The sequence below is a fragment of the Balaenoptera musculus genome, chromosome 1 (assembly GCF_009873245.2).
Source record: "Balaenoptera musculus isolate JJ_BM4_2016_0621 chromosome 1, mBalMus1.pri.v3, whole genome shotgun sequence".
In the NCBI taxonomy this organism is placed as follows: domain Eukaryota; kingdom Metazoa; phylum Chordata; class Mammalia; order Artiodactyla; family Balaenopteridae; genus Balaenoptera; species Balaenoptera musculus.
In genome coordinates this window covers 88496381-88514215 of record NC_045785.1, presented here as the reverse complement: position 1 = coordinate 88514215, position 17835 = coordinate 88496381, and the positions used below count along the sequence as shown (strand labels likewise).

The following is a 17835-nucleotide window of genomic DNA, read 5'->3' as shown; positions in this document are numbered from 1 at the left end:
ACTGGGACCTGCCCTCTGTGAGTTTACAGGAGAGTAATGAAGACAAAGAGGCCTCCTCAATCTTTCCTGTTCCTTTCTTTCATTATTGTTGGTAATTTTGATATTAGTAACAATGATAAGCAATCCATATGCTTGTAGATTTGGACACACAAATAAACAAAAAGGCAAAAATATTAGAATCGTTCACAATTCTATCAGAGATGACTGTTGTGGAAGTTCTTCTGAAGTAGAAGTAGTACATTTCCTTCTACTCTTTAAATAAGCTCAAGTTTACATGAAATTTTTTAAATATCTTCTTTAGGGGATACTTACAAAACATTCTTTTCCAGCACTCTAATGAGAGACAGGCTTCCTCAGGATGGAAGCTAGATTTGTCTGCTAAACAGGTGATTTAGGGTCCCCACTAAATACGTACTTCTGGGAAGGTGCTTTGAGGCTCTTATTCTATATTCCCAGCCCCTGACATTTGGTCAGATCTCAATCAATGCTCACAAAATGAAAGAATGAATGGATGAATCAGTGATGTAGATTACTGAAATCTAACAAATCTTGACATGGTTTTTAGGTCATAAATCAGGCACTGTTTGTTCTTAAACAGTCAAGGTATAGAAAGAATTCAAGGAAAAAGTTAATTCTTAAAAAGGGAAAGCTATTGTATTCTTACTAGATGGGGGAGGGGTCTCTACAAAAATAAAACAATAAAAACTACTGTCTCATTTCATTCCATGTAATATCATGGTCACACTCTTCATACAATTAAAAAACACAATTCTCTAATTCTAAAGTAGCGAGCTGTCTAGCAAAGTGGCCATAGCTCAAGTCTCACAAGCAGTTATACCTGAATGGAAGATAGGGGGGATTTGAGCCAGATAGGAGTGCTCTGTAGGCTTCTTCTGGTGTCTTCTTTAAATAGATTACCTAAGACAAATAAATAGCAACATTTAGAACACCACCAAAGAATGACACAAAACTAACTTAATTACTCACCAAATTTGCATTTCCCTTCTTCCGCTTTGAAAGTGACAACTGTCATGGTGATAATGTTGATCTTTAGACAGCAAGCAAGCTGCCAAAATTTCCTTTTCAGCTTGAAGCGGAACAACAGCCTTTGGCTTCAGGATGAGTAAGAGCTTAAAGACACAGGGCAAATCCATAAAGGGGCCATCCAGGGCTGTTTACAAGGCACACTGAACAGATACAATGGCAAGGTTTTCCCTTTTGGGAGCAGAATAATTGTACCTCCGTTATTGAACTGTGTGTTCACCAAAGACCAATACAGACTTCCCTGTCCTTTGTAGAAGATCTGCTGTGAGGTAATTTAGTTCCTGGTGAATTCTGAAAGACATCTCAGGGCACAATACCCTTGGGAGATCTACAGAGTTCTCTGTCTGCTCTGAGGAAAGCGCATGTTGCTCTCTAAACAATGACTAAAATCACAACGAAATGGGGGGAAGTGCATGCAGGTAAGAGCACTGGGAAACATATTGGCTCGGCTCTTGGTGTCGAGGATACTTAAACCTCTCCAGTCCAGCATGATAAACTAATCTTAAATAAAGAAACAAACAAAAAAGAGCTCTTAAAACTAGTAAACAACTTCCATTTAATCAACTTATTGACTATATACTAGGTGCTAGGCACTGTGTCAGGTACTGGCACCTCTCTTAAAAGAATTTACATTTGTGGGGCAAAACAAAATAATTAACAAAAATAAATATGGTCTGAGATAAGCGCTGAAAAGGAAATAAGCAGAGTATTGGAAAGAGAGTAGACTTACTTAATACCTTGACGTGGTCAGGGAGGGGTCTCTTGGAGATATTCAGGAGGAGAGCCATGGGAACAGCTAAGGGAAAGGAGGAACAGCAAGGGCCAGGGTCCTTGAGGGGGAAAGAGGTTGGTGAGTTGGACAGAGGAGATGAGTGCGGCTAGAGCAGGCGGGGAAGGGAAAGCCAGGTAGTGTTCAGATTGTGAAGAGCACTGCAAACCACGAGGAGAGGTTGGTTGTATTCTAAGAGCAATTTAATATTTTAAGTCTCAGACAGGAGCACTGATCATTTTCCTCTATAGTCTGAATCAACTTTCATCCCTAAAATCCTCTCTACCTAGAATGAAGGACATTATTTCCTTAATACGTTCCAACATCAAAACCCTATGCATTAGTACATATAGTAATATTACATATAATTTTATATATTTATATAAATAAATACATACAATAATATATATGTATATATACATACATGCATATTTATAAGCTTGTAAAGACAAGAGAGAAATAATTTTTGAAATGGTTGACTAGGCACTGTAGACTAAAATGGTTTTCCATAAACATCAGTCATTCCTATGGATATACAGATATCAAAAAACAAAAAAACAAAAAACAACCCTATGCATTTCAATAAGAATGACAGAGTCCCTGTTCTTAAAAAGTAGGGTTTTCTTCTCTACTTACAAAGTTTCTTTGAGCTTTACGCTGTTCCACTAGCAATATATTACATGTACTTAATTATTAATAATTTCAGGACTAGAAAACACTTCAATTCTCTAAAGAAAGAAAGCTAAAATAAATACATAAAAAGATACTTCTAACTTTATTAAGAAAGCTCCATATTCTTGTGACAAGTAAACAAGAAAGTCTGATAAAGCACACACCAAACAAAGCAAATTGAATATGAAACAAAAACAGCACAGAAAATGAAACCACAGTAAAAGAATGATCGAGACATGAGACACAGATTCCACCAACGGAGAACCACACCTCAAGCTGCAGCTCAAATAATTACAAAAATTCACTTAAACCAACCCTAGCTTTAAAGACCATTTTCAGTAACCAATATTAAAACAGGACTTTGTTGTTCCCTAACGAGTAGGTTATATAATATACTCAACAGAGTTGGTTATGATGCAGTGATTTTTCAAACCTAAAGATGCAGCAGTATTTGCAAGCTGACTATGCCTGCTAAAAGGGAAAGCTGCTTGTAGAAAGCTCCTGTGTTTGGATTAGATAATTAAAGCTTATACAACCACCTTTGAAAAGCAAAAATACATTTCCCGCTTCAGGAGAATTACATTAATTCTCTTTAATTCTAAGGCAATCATTCTACAGGAGGGACACAACAGCCCACATGAAAGATCTCTTTAGACTGGATACCCCACTGAGTTTTGCTACTCATCTTACCTGCATGACTTAGCACACATGACCCATGTTCTCACACTGTAAGATGAGAGTCTTTGTTTTTATTTTTATCCCAATGCTAAATTATTAATAAGTGCAAAGTGAAACCCAACTGAGGCCATCTAAATTCCAGGAAGATTCCAGGGGCAGGTAAATACAATGCCCTTTAACAACCTGATGATAGGTACATGGGGGGGTGGTGAAATGTTCTAATAAAGGAGTGTATTACTGAATGCATGCACATTGGGGTCATTAAAATACCAAATTCCATTTCTCCAGGAGAAAAAATGTCATGGATTCTTATGCCAGGTCTTCTTAGATATGTTTCCTATTAAAAAGAGACAGAGAGACAGACTAGGCCTGATCAGAGGTTGGAAATAAAACAACATTAAGCCTTTGCTGTTGAGGAACCTGAAGCTCAGAAAGGTAAGGAACTTCCCAAACTCGCATTGCTGCTCTGTGATGCAGTTAGAATCCGAACACAGATCTGACACCAAAGCCCACAGTAATTCCATACATCATATCTGCTTAAAAATATAGATGCAGGCAATGGAAGCAGAATCTGGAACACCAACAACAACAAAAAGATTCTTACTCTTCCAATTTCTAAATGCCATTACACTTGACTTTTAAAATTAGGTGACTTCAGGGCATCCCTGGTGGCGCAGTGGTTAAGAATCCACCTGCCAATGCACGGGACACGGGTTCGATCCCTGGTCTGGGAAGATCCCACATGCCACGGAGCAACTAAGCCCGTGTGCCACAACTACTGAGCCTGTGCTCTAGAGCCACAACTACTGAGCCGCGTGCCACAACTACCAAAGCCCACGCACCTAGAGCCCATGGTCTGCAACAAAAGAAGCCACCGCAATGAGCAACGAAGAGTAGCCCCCGCTCGCCACAACTAGAGAAAGCCCATGCTCAGCAATGAAAACCAACACAGCCAAAAATTTTTTAAAAATAAATTTATAAAAAAAAAATAGGTGACTTCAGGGGAATTCCCTGGCAGTCCATGGGTTCCCTGTGACCCGTGTTCAATCCCTGGTCGGGGAACTAAGATCCCACAAACCACATGGCACGGTCAAAAATGTAAATAAATAAAATAAAATTAGGTGACTTCAAACTGTTAAGAGTAGTTGTGCCTAAGGAATAGCGCTGAGGGAAGATTAGTGGAAGAAGAAAGAACTTCTACTTTATATTTTCTACTATCTCCACATTTCTTGTATTTTGTAGTAAGGTGTATTAATTTGTTTTTAAATGTGGAGTAACTAAATCAGTTATGAAATGTTAAATGTGTACTATTTCTAAAACTAAAATCTATATTTAACTATTACTCAAAGATTTGTTCCCAGATATTCCAATATTTCTAAAAATACTTTCTGGATAAAAGTAACTTCAAAGCCTCTTCTAAATATCCTGATTTTCCTTTTCTGCTTCTCAGGGAAAAAATAATATGCTGTCTACTCTTCTCACTAAATATTAGCATATATGAACCCAAACCAGAAGAATCTTCCCCAACTTTTGATTGATACAATTTAACAAAAGCCTTTTGCATAGTGCTTGGTTTGCCATGCCAATTTATCCTTGAAATTAGTGAGTATATGTATGACTTTTATAAAATTGCCCTACTCTTTGCCAGGAAGTCCTATAAACCTTCTCAATAGAACAGCATTTGACATATATGTTCTTACTTTTAACTAAGTAAGAGTCAACCAATTAAAGTGACTATGAGGTTTTTATTTAACAATTAATTAAAATTACAGTACTACAACCTAGTATAACATATTATTTACAAATAAGCCAATGTTTCCCAAACTTCAATTAACCATGCATCAACTTTCTCAACTTCTGCCACCACACGTAACACCATGTATTACCATTTCTCTTTAAAGAGACATACCCTTTTAACTTAAATCAATGTATTCTAAAGTGGTTTATATCATTGCTATAAATGGAAAACCAGTATCACTTGCCACAGAGTCTACACATAAATGAATTTTAAAATACATAACTCTTAAAACTGTAAAATGTTTGTGAAGATTAATTGCACATACAAGTGTGGGTTCATTTCTGGGCTCTCTATTCTATTCTGTTGATCTATGTGTCTGTTTTTGTACCAGTACCATACTGCTTTGATGACTGTAGCTTTGTAGTACAGTTTGAAATCAGGGAGCATGATACCTCTAGTTCTTCTTTCTCAAGATTGTTTTGGTTATTCGAAGTCTTTGTGTTTCCATACACAGTTAAGCATTATTTGTTCTAGTTCTGTTAAAAATGCCATTGGGCAATTAATCTACAACAAAGGAGGTAAGAATATACAATGTGGGAAAGACAGCCTCTTCAATAAATGGTGTTGGAAAAACTGGACAGCTACATGCATAAGAATCAAACTGGACTACTCTCTCACACTATGCACAAAAATAAATTCAAAATGGATTAAAGACTTAAATATAAGACTGAAACCATAAAACTTCTGGAAGAAAACATAGGCAGTACTCTCTTTGACAACAGTCTCAATAATATTTTTCTGGATATGTCTCTTCAGGCAAGGGAAACAAAAGCAAAAATAAAGGGGACTATATCAAACTAAGAAGCTTTGCACAGTGAAGGAAACTATCAGAAAAACAAAAAGAACACCTACTGGGGCTTCCCTGGTGGCGCAGTGGTTGAGAATCTGCCTGCCAATGCAGGGGACACGGGTTCGAGCCCTGGTCTGGGAAGATCCCACATGCCACGGAGTAACTAGACCCTTGAGCCACAATTACTGAGCCTGCGCGTCTGGAACCTGTGCTCCGCAACAAGAGAGGCCACGATAGTGAGAGGCCCGCGCACCACGATGAAGAGTGGCCCCCGCTTGCCGCAACTAGAGAAAGCCCTCGCATAGAAACGAAGACCCAGCACAGCCATAAATAAAATAAATAAAAATAAATAAATATTTAAAAAAAAAAAAAAAAGAACACCTACTGAATGGGAGAAGATATTTGTAAATGATATATCTGATGAGGGGTTAATATCCAAAATATACAAAGAACTCATACAACTCAACCTCAAAAAAATAAACAACCCAATTAAAAAACGGGCAGAGGATCTGAATAGACTATTTTCCAAAGAAGACATACAGATGACCAACAGCCACATGAAAAGATGCCCAACATCACTAACCAACAGGGAAATGCAAATCAAAACCCCAATGAGATATCACCTCACACCTGTCAGAATGGCTATTATCAAAAAAGACAACAAACAGCAAATGAAGAAAACAAAACCCTTCTGCACTGCACTGGGAATGTAAATTGGTATAGCTGCTATGGAAAACAGTAGGAAGATTCCTCAAAAAGTTAAAAATAAAACTACCATAGGATCCAGAAATTCCACCCCTGGGTATTTATTCAAAGAAAACAAAAACACTAATTTGAAAAGATATATGCCCCCCTATATTTGTTGCAGCATTATTTACAAAAATAGCCAAGATATGCAAGCAACCCAAGTGCCCATCAATAGATGAATAGATAAAGAAGATGTAATACACAATGGAATATTACTCAGCCATAAAAAAGAATGAAATCTTGCCATTTGCAACAACATGGATGGACCTAGAGAGTATTATGCTAAGTGAAATAGACAGAGAAAGACAAATACTGTATGATTTTACTTATATGTGAAATCTAAAAAACAAAACAAATGAACAAACATAAAACAGAGTGGTTGCCAGAGGTGAGGGAGGTGAGGGGAGGAAAGAAATAGGTAAGGGAGATGAAGAGGTACAAACTTCCAGATGCAAAATAAATACGTCAAGGGTATGAAATGCACCATGTGGGGAATATAGTCAATAACTATACAGTATCTTTGAATGGTGACATATCACAACTAGACTATTACCATGTTGATAATTTTGAAATGTACAGAAATACCAAATCACTATGTTGTGTAACAGGAACTAACGTAGTATTGTAGGTATTATACCTCAAAAACAAACAGATAGGGCTTCCCTGGTGGCGCAGTGGTTGAGAATCTGCCTGCCGATGCAGGGGACACGGGTTCGAGCCCTGGTCTGGGAAGATCCCACATGCCGCGGAGCAACTAGGCCCGTGAGCCACAACTACTGAGCCTGCGCATCTGGAGCCTGTGCTCCGCAAAAAGAAAGGCTGCAACAGTGAGAGGCCCGCGCACCACGATGAAGAGTGGCCCCCACTCGCCGCAACTGGAGAAAGCCCTCGCACAGAAACGAAGACCCAACACAGCCAAAAATAAATAAATAAATTTATATTAAAAAAAAAAAACAGGGGCTTCCCTGGTGGCGCAGTGGTTGAGGGTCTGCCTGCCAATGCAGGGGGCACGGGTTCGAGCCCTGGTCTGGGAAGATCCCACATGCCACGGAGCGACTGGGCCCGTGGGCCACAATTGCTGAGCCTGCGCGTCTGGAGCCTGTGCTCCGCGGCAGGAGAGCCGCGGCAGTGAGAGGCCCGCGCAACGCGATGAAGAGTGGTCCCCGCTTGCCGCAACTGGAGAAAGCCCTCGCACAGAAACGAAGACCCAACACAGCAATCAATCAATCAATCAATAAAATAAATAAATAAATAAGAACGTGAATTTCTTTAAAAAAAAAAAAAAAAAAACAGATAAACTCATAGAAAGAGAGATCAGATTTGTGGTTACCAGACGTAGGGGCTTACAGGAGGGGGAACTGGATGAAGGTGGTCAAAAGGTACAAACTTCCAGTTATAAGATAAATAAATACTAGGGATGTAATGCACAACATGATAAATATAATTAGCACTGTTGTATGTTATATATGAAAGTTGTTAAGAGTGTAAATCCTAAGAATTCTCATCATAAAAAAATTCTGTTTCTTTAATTTTGTATCTATATGAGATGATGGATGTTCACTAAACCTATAGTGATAATATTTCATGATGTATGTAACTCAAATCATTATGTTACACACCTTAAACTTATACAATGCTGTAGGTCAATTGTTAAACTTATACAATGCTGTATGTCAACTGTATCTCAATAAAAGTGGAAGAAAAAAGTAAAATAAAATAAAATGTTTGTGCACACCACACATTGAGAAACAATGTAACAAATATAAAGTTTGGACCAATTTTACAGAACAGCAGACCAACCTGGTAAATTAAAATCCTCTTAGAATTAATCTGCAAATACTTCTAAATCATTTCTTTAAACTAAATCCTATGGTCATTAAATCCTTAAAGCCTGTCAAAAAATCATATATGTGTATTTCAGAAGCAGTTTGAAATTTACAACTATATTTCTCTAGGTAGATAATTTAATCTGTCTGATACACAAGGGATGATTCTTTAAACAACACATGGTTTAATATAGAAGTCTAAACCAGACTCTGAGTCATGAATTTGCTAATGGTCTTTCCCTGGGGACATTTGCCTCAGCTCTTACTATGTTTTTAGCTTTGTTTTTAAGTGTTATTATTTCCCACAAAAAGCCTGATGGCAAAGCCAACACACACCCATAATATATTTAAAAATGAAGCCTGAGCCTCCATGTCAATTATATTTATATTTTGTGATCTGGAAAGTAAAAATACTCTTGAAGATTCTATTTGGCCATCTGAGAGAGTATTCTTCAATTTTGGCTTTTGATTTCCTGTTATTTACTATTTTACTTGTTTATGAAAGAGGTAACAAATGCTGAGAACAGCCTTTCCCATCAGGTACTGCCATAGGAACACTGACATGATAGCTATGAGATCAGCATTACCAACCACTTCTGAGTCAACTAAATTTCTTCAAAATAGAAGTTTCCAGAAAACAGATGTTATAACTTGAAAATAGTCTAGAAGCACTAAAATTTGCTGAATATAGAAGAATCTATACCAAAGATATACCAAAAAAGGAGAGACTTTCTTTAAAGGTTTCAGAAAACTAGGCTTAGCATACACAGAGTACTAAATGCAGACATTACAAAGATGCCCCTAAGACATGTGCTTTGGGTTCTAGCCCACTAATTAGCAGTCATCTTTGGACCCCTTTCTCCAGCCCCCATATAACTTAAAATTATCACACTTGCGAGACAGCAATTGAGGATAGGGATGGGCAGAGGTTTAAAGAAAAGAAAATGTTCTTTGCCTGGTGAAGCTAACCAATCTAGAACACTCGCTCGGTATGAAACCACTGCTCCCTAATTGGCTTCTCCCAACATCCCCCTTTCCTATCAGGTTCCTCCCCATCACCCAGACAAAATCTCGCAAGTCGTCTTTAACTCTGGCCTCTCTGCTTCACTCTATCTATCCTCATCAAATCAATACACAGACTGATTCTTTCTCCACAGTCTCTTTCAATTATGGCGTGGAACCAGGTTTGGGGGACTGAAACATACCATTTAGAGAAAGAAGCAAAGGATACAAATAGCTTTTCAAATTTTACAAAACCACCACTAGGATTCTGAGCATGTGAGGGGCCCTGAATTTTTAAGTTTCATTAGTTCTCCAGCAGATATGCACTTGACCTTTTTTTTCATGACTATCATCATCACCTTTTCTCAAGCCCTATCACCACATGCTAAGACCCACACCATCTCTCTCAGCCTCCATTTCCTGCCTGCTCCAGGAATTCTAGAGCAGGGCTCTGAGAGACTCAATCCTGCTCAAAAGCCCAGCCAGATTGCCAACTCTTCACCAAGATAAGGTCCTAATCCACCTTTCCAGGTGAATTTGTCATTGTTTCTTGAAAGAACTTCATCCACTAGCCTGGACTCCTCACCATTCCCTAATCATAGGTGATACTTTCTAGCACCTGAGGTTTCTTGGAATCCTCTCCACACCCTCTCTGCCTATTAAAATTCTTCCTATTTCATTTGAGACCTAACTCAAATACCACCTCCACGATGTCTTTCTTCTTTAGTTCAGAAACCCTTCCCCTTACCTTTAGGCTTGACCATAAGAGTGATAGTGACCATGATAATGACGATAATAATAAAAGCAAAAAGTTATATAGTATATACTATGTGCCAGGCACTATTCTAAGCATTTTACATAATTTGGCTCATTAATCCTCACAATCACACTTTCCATTTTATGGGTGAAATGCAGAGAACCCGTTGCCTCAAGGCCACAAAGCTAGGGTGCAGTAGAGTCAGGCAGTCTGGCTCCCACAGGCCCTCCAGCCCACTTCCTGAAGGGCCCCTCACAACTCTGTTGCAATTATTTTCCTTTATGCTAAAGTAGGAAGCTCCTTAAGTGCAGTAACCAAGTGCTCCATACTACAAAGCCTCGTTTGTAGATGCTCAGTAAATATGTATATGTTTAGTGAATGACTACATTAACCTGGTAAGATACAACGAGTGCACCTGCCCTAGAGGGTTAATTCAGCTCATTTAATAATTAGTGAATGAGATTTTTTGAATGTGTCACTACAACTTTAGTGGTAATGCCCAGAGGACCTAGTGAAATTAACTTTCTGATCCCAGTTATATGAAAGCATCAAACTAGGTACTTAGAGACAATACTTCAATGGTGTGCTAAAAGAGAAAGTAAGAAAGAAACTGATTTCAAACATAGGGGCACAAGATCAAATGATCTGTATAAGCTTACAGAAAGTGTTTCGAGAGCCAAGGCAGGCTACCTGACCCAGACGTTCACTCTCCCACTTCTCCGTGTCTGTTCTGAAGCAACACTCGGCCACTCCCAAAACGTGATAGAAGGCAGGAAGCAAGAAGTGGAACGGAACACAGTCACCAAAGACCAGCATGTATTTACTTAATGCTTACAACCTGCATAGGAACCTGCACACCTACAAGGACACAAGGAAAAGTCTGCAACGTCATGATGGTACTTAAAGCTATTGAGATCAAGGGCTCTAAAGGGGGCTGCGGAATGGTCCACAAAGGGACCAGACTCCACCTGAGTCTTCCTTGCATCGTGGTAGCATTTAGATGGCCTCCTGCTCCTCTTCATTGGCACCACAGCTCTAAGTCACTTTGGCAGGGCAGTCCTCTTTGGCAACTTGATGAGATCAGGCCCCTGCCTGATGTTCTCAAAGCTCCCTGCCCTTCTCCTTCGAACTCTTACCCTTGTTTGTCATCACACGTTTCTGTGGTTATTTTAGTCTATCTCCCTGGCTAGGCTTGTAACTCTGAGAGCAGGATTTCTATCTCTTCTGTATCTACAAGACTCACCACTGTGTCTGGCACACAACACACACTCAAAAAATGTTTGACGGCTGCAGGAACAAACAGTGGAGAGAAAGAGAGCGTTTTATGTGAGAACAAGCATGACACGGTCACAGAATACTGATCACCTATCTAGAGAGTAGGTGACAGTGTGGTGGTTAGGCACCCCAAGTCCACAGCCAAACTGCCATGCTCTTCACTTATGAGCTGTATTACTGTGCTTCCATTTTCTTACCTATGAAGTGGGGATAATACCGTAATTGCCTCATTAGGCTGCTTGTTGGGAAGATTAAGTGAATTAATAATGTATGTAATGTGCTCAGAATTGTACCTGACACATGGCTCTTCTATAGCAAGGGACCATAGGAAAAAGATAAACTTGGATCCTAAAATATTTTTTTCTTCTCCTTTTCACCACCTGTATCCATGTGAATCAGGATCCACAACTGCTATTACTTCTGACACCTTAGCCCTAAAGCCTGCCTATACATATAAACATCAAAACATGAGGATGTAAACATCCCTCATGATTGCTATATACCAAAGGTGCAACATACAGACCATCATTTAGTTCAACCCTCTCATTTTAACATACAGATATCGATCCTACTCTCAGTTTTGCCTGTTCAAAGGGTCTCCTGAGTCTCCTGGTGCCTTAGTATCAACAACCACAAAATAAATTCACTGGTTCCTGTTTTACCAACCCATTGTCAAAATATCAGAAGATCGCTGATGTGGCCCACACCTCTCTCTAACAAAGTGACCAGAAGAGAGTTGATGTTGTACTCATTTTTCCTTATGTGAACTTCTCACGAACAAAAGAATAAGATTACCAGGTTGGGTTTGTTTTTAGGAGAGGAGAGTAATTACCAGTTATCTACAAAACATAAACCACAGAAGTCCATGGAATGAACATCTATAAATACATAGGATGAGGTGAGAAACTCTGCAAAGAGCTGAAACAAAACTTTTAAAGTCTCTTCCTTGCCTCCCAAGACTTGGTTCTCAGACTTCTTAAGTGTCAGGGCACTTAATTTATAAACTGCTTTTTCCTGAAGACAGCATTAAGTCTTAATTGTCATACACAAGCACAAATAAAATGCTTAATTTTTTATTTTTAGCAACATTTTTCTTCTTTATCATTTCCTCCCATTATAACCAGAGACTGAGAAAACAATATCTGCATTCAACTTTAAAATAAAATTTTAAAATAGGAAAAAGGCAAACATTTCCCAAACGCACAGCTGATTCTACTTTTGTTCTAACTGCTTACAGAAATAAAAATATTCAGTGTTAAACAATCACGAATTAGATAGGTAAGACTAATTACAAACCAGAAATGCAACTGTATAGTTAAAACAACTTGCATTATTCAGTCTATTTTAAGTTTATTCTACTGGTCTAACTAAAACAGAACAAGAATGAATGCATCTTGAGTCTTTGAACACATTGTTAAAGAAAGTCATTCTTCCTGTTCTTCAAGCTTTGAGTCTATTATAAACCACAGATTACAAGGCCTGCAGAGTGTAAGACAACGCATCTGCTTAAAAAATATGGAGGCAACACTAATCATAGAAGAAAGGCAGAACCTCATGTTAGGTCTCTATCTCCATCACTTATTTCTGCCCCAAAAATACTTAAAAATCATCTGGCATCCTCTTCAGAACAAGGTCTAGAAATGACTGTGCTTTTTGGTTAAGGTGATGTCTGCTCTGTAACACTCTCATGTGTTGTCGCTTCACATTTGAATTTGAATTTGAATTTGGGATTTGATATTCAGTCAGTAGGCAGCAGACTTTTCTATTTATGTGAGAATTAGTTTAAAATAGAAATCCTCTCTCCATCACTCTCATGGGTGTAATTAGAGTGAAACCACTGGGAGCTCTTTGATGGGTAATTTAGGAAAATTGCAGACAACATCAGCCATGTGTATCTTTCCATCTAATTTGACGGGAAACAGAACTTTCATAATCAGCCTGAAAAGATGTCTTTCCAGAACTGACAGCTATAGCCACGACAAATATACATCTCTTGCTAGTAGTGTCTCAGTACCACAGCCCTCTCCTGCCTGAGGAGAGCTCATGTCCCAAAACAGATATTGCTGAGCTGGTTGTATCTCATTGAACTAGTCCAGCCCCTTGTTAAGCAAACCAAGGAAACACTAAGCCAATATTCTCAGCACACAGAAGTCAAAAGGGACACCTTTAAAGGGGAAAAGGAGAAAATATTTGGTCCCAAGAAAACCTGAGTCCCTAGTCTCACATAAGCTGAGTACAGGGCTGTTATGTTACAACACACAGATAAACATAACCTTGTATATCATCTATCATTCATCATCAGAAGGCAGTCTCTGCATAAAGCACAAAAATAGACCCACTTCAGAATACCACTTGAATAATACATACTCTCAAATGAAATGGTTTCATATTAAAAACTCCTCATACTGACATTCACTGTTTAATTCTGGGTATAATATGAGCTTTATTTCATAAAACCTTTCAAATTAAGAAAGAAAAGTATAAAAAAAAAAAGTGAGAAGAGTAGTTCTTTAAACCAAGGACTGAATTCGATCAAGCTTAAAAGGCAAGAACCATAACTTCATTTATTATGAAGATGCAGATGATAGATCCACTGTAATAGACCAAGAATCAGTGTTTAAATCCTCTTAACACCTATGACCAATTACAGAAAGCCCTTAACTTGCAAGCGAATTCTACTCCAAAAGCTTATTTGAATTCTATTCCAAAAGCTAATATATAGATTTCTGGAAATAGTTTCCCAAAGATAAAATCTTATGGTTGTTAGTCTTGTAGCCTAGTCCAAAAATGATAATATATTCCATATTATCATTGAAATCAGATATCTGAAATAAAATGTAGTAGAAAACATTATTTCAAAAACTAAAAACTAAAACAAAATAATTAAATAAGTATGTTTGCTTTTTAAATTATTTTCTTTCAATGCTAGTACTTAAGGAAAGGCTAGGTTAGAAAAACATGAGATCAATGAACACGTTTACAATGACTCTAAAGTGAACCCTGAATTATTTCAAATGTCTGACTGGTACTTTATTACATCTAATTCCACTTCAAAATGCATAGCTTTCCTCAGTATTTGGCATTATGATTAGGACTAATTTCAAATCTGAGGCAATGGGAGGCAGGGCAAATATGAGAGGAAAAAGATTTTCTCAATGTAAATAGAGCAAAATAATTGGAAGAAAAACGAATGAGAGAGGTCAAAAACTTTCTGGACACACACAAGAGGAATATGGCCAAACTTGCCAGGTATGGAACCCAACCCAGGCTCCATAAGGCAAAAGTGTGGCTCGCTTCCCATGACTTAAGGCAACTTACAGCTGCCTCAGATTTCCTAGGAGGGAAGGAGGTAGACCAGACAACCCATTGTATTCATGTTCGTAACTAGAGCACGCACCTGAGGGACCAAAAACAAAAAAGCTTTTTCCTTTTTGGGTATAGTCACCTTATGCTTTTTCAATTTGAAAACTTCTAAGACAGAAGCCACACAGCATGTGAACTAAATCTCAGATCTAGAATCTCATAGTAACTTGTAAACTACTGTTCTTTGAATTGACTCAAGAATAGAAAGCCAACAATGAACACAAACAGGGAACTGGTTGTTCTCTTCCAGTATTTACAGAGTTGTTGCTTAGAGAAAGCAGAGAAACAAGAGCTTTGCCCATCAGGCAGGTGTTTGCAGAAAGGATTCAGTGGCAATTTTACTGTGCATTAGCCCAAACTGTTCAAATAGATGCCACATGACAGATGTATCCTACAAGAACATAATATGCTTTATCATTCTTAAATGCATATACTTTTTTTAAGAAGTAACCACGTTCCCTAAATACTTTAGTTTACTAATTTCACAAACAGCAGAACTGAAACAAGTGAAGGAAACTTCAACTTAAATAAAAATAATTTAAATCCAGCCCACAGATCTACTGCATACATACCCAATATGTAATATATAGAAGTCCCTCCACCTTCCCTGCATCTACTGTAAATTTCCCTCTCATTCCGGCTCACTACTGCAGGTAGACCTCACTACTTCCAGAAAACACCCCCTTCAAGAACCCTGGCCAGTGATTTCTCACCACCATCTTTTCATCAGCATCAAGACTTGCCTTGCAAAAAAAAAAAAAAAAAAAGACTTACATTGCAGATTTACTCATAGTAAGGAAAATGAGGAAAAGGGAGAAGAAAGGAAAAGAAGGAGATGAGCAGAGAATTCTCCAAAGTTCTACACACAGGTAATTAATTTCTTCATACAGCAGTTACTGGTACCAGGCACAATGGGTAATATGCAAGAACAGGCAAATATATTCGTGACCTCATGGAGCATCCTTTGTATGTTACTTCAGATCTTCCAAGCCAGGGGATCACAACTGCAATTATTCCTCAGAAAAACCTTTAAAGCTGTTTAAGATTTAGATATCTTGGCTTCTCCCCCCTGAGATTCTGATTTGCCAGATATGACAGGTCTGGCCCACAGGTATTTCTGGTACATAATTATAGTTGAGGACCAATATTAGAAAATGTTATCCTTATAGAAGTCAGAAGGCTCAGTACCTGAATTATATCACAGTACTACAAATATTATTCCCTTAGCTTTAAGTGATAGTTAGTATAAGAAAGGAGGTCTCCATTCTCAATGAAATTCCAACGGCACAATAGGCTTTGCCAATGCCCATGACAACCATGTGACAAATGCACCTCTTCTTTCACTGTCTACTTGTAGACACTGAGCTATATTTTAGGGATATAAAAATGAAGATGACAGGGAAGGCAGACACGTAAATACTCAGACCATCGCGGCATAGTAGCATAAGAGAAATTTGAAACCCAGAGATAACTGGTATCATGGAGACCTTTGAGTAGGTTTCTAAAAGATGAGTTTTAAAAGTCCTTTTAAGTGCAAATCAGATCGTTTCAACTCTAACAGCTTCCCAAGTCATGGAGAATAAAATCCAAACTCTTCCCCTCACACACAAGCACTGGCAGAGACCTCACACCTCGTTGCTGTATCAGCCTTTTCACCCGCTGTGCTCCAGCCGCATCGGCTTTCTCTTGGCTCCTCAGTCATACACAAGTTCAGGCCCACCTTAAAGCCTTTGTACTTGCTATTCCCTCTGCCTAGAACGTTCTTCCTCTTTATCAGCTTAACTGTTATCACCTCAAAGACAGCTTCTCTGAACTTCCAATCTGAGCTACCCAAACACTAGCACACCACCAAAAAGCCATTATCACTGACCTTTTATTTCTTTGTTTGTCTCCCCCAGCAGAATATAAGCTCTATGAGGACAGGGATTTTTATCTCTCTCGTTCATTGCTATATCCTTAGAGCCTAGAAGAGTATCTGGCACAGCTGCTCAATAATTATTTGCTCAATGACAGAATGAACAAATGAACCAGATAGAAGGGGAGAGGGAAAGACTATCTCCCATTAAAATGAATAAAGAGTTTTTATTAAACAGTGAAGGCTACAGGAGTCCTCTACTTCCCTCTTTTGACTAAACTACAAGGAAATTCATTCTAAAGTTTTGAGCTTCAGCAAGTCAGAGCCAGTTTCTGTTACACGTAACCAAAAAACTCCAATTATTACAACATTGCTATTCTATATACCAGCCAATTAAGACAGAAGGAGGGCAAAAGGAAGGGAACAGAGCAACAGGAGAGATGTGATCAGAAACAGAGGAAGGAGAAACAGATGGAAATAGTAGGGGGGAAAAAAGACAAAGACGGAGAGCTACACAGAGATAACAAGGAATGTGAACGAGTAACAGGCATAAAGGAAAGCCAAGAGCAAAGTGTGAGGAAAGAGGTAACTGGTTACTTCATACATGGTGTTAACTTGGCTACGGGTGTCTACCTGAACGGGGGTGCTGCTAACGAAGAGGGGAAGAAATGGAACGCCAGTGATATAGGGGGTTCTTGTCCCTCCCTGTTCTGCCTCTTGTGACAGTTACTTAATTTCTCTAGGTCTCCTAGTACAGTGAGGCAGAGGAGGAGGGAAGGGTACGGGTGGGCAGGCAAGGTGAGGGGAGAGCCTATCTAAGGTCCGTCTAGTTTTGTAACTTAGGGGAGAATCGCTGTATACAGCTCCACTGGAGCAGTTCTTCAGAGGAGAAATTACTCCCTGGATTGCTAGAGTAGACACTCCCACCACCATCTCACCCTGTAGTCTTCGTATTTAACTCAAGGTCTAGGTCGACTACTGTTCCTTTAAAAAAAAAAAAGTCAAATAAAGTTTATCAAGAAAATCCACTTGCCCACATTCTGGGTAAATCCCCAAATTTTTAACTGTAATAGAATGATCTTAATCAACAACTAAAATCTAACTTCCTCTTCCATGAATTCAGAAGTAAAATACTGTCATCAGCCAGTACACATATATAAAATTTAATATCTAATATATTTTTTAAACTTTGTGTTAATAATGTCATAGGCCGATGTCAGGATATTCTAAAAGTTGTTGTTGTTTTTTAATTCAAATAT

At 38.5% G+C, this 17835-nt stretch overlaps 1 protein-coding gene across 4 annotated transcripts in view; it reads right to left on the bottom strand.

The window, feature by feature from the left end:
* The window catches only part of CDC14A (cell division cycle 14A), a 184512-nt gene that overhangs the window by 122216 nt on the left and 44461 nt on the right, over window positions 1-17835 (bottom strand). For all 4 annotated transcript variants that reach the window (XM_036830948.1, XM_036830932.1, XM_036830927.1 and 1 more), the window contains one exon: window positions 839-918. In XM_036830948.1, the coding sequence (XP_036686843.1) occupies window positions 839-918 (80 nt within the window). The remainder of the gene's footprint in view (window positions 1-838; window positions 919-17835) is intronic.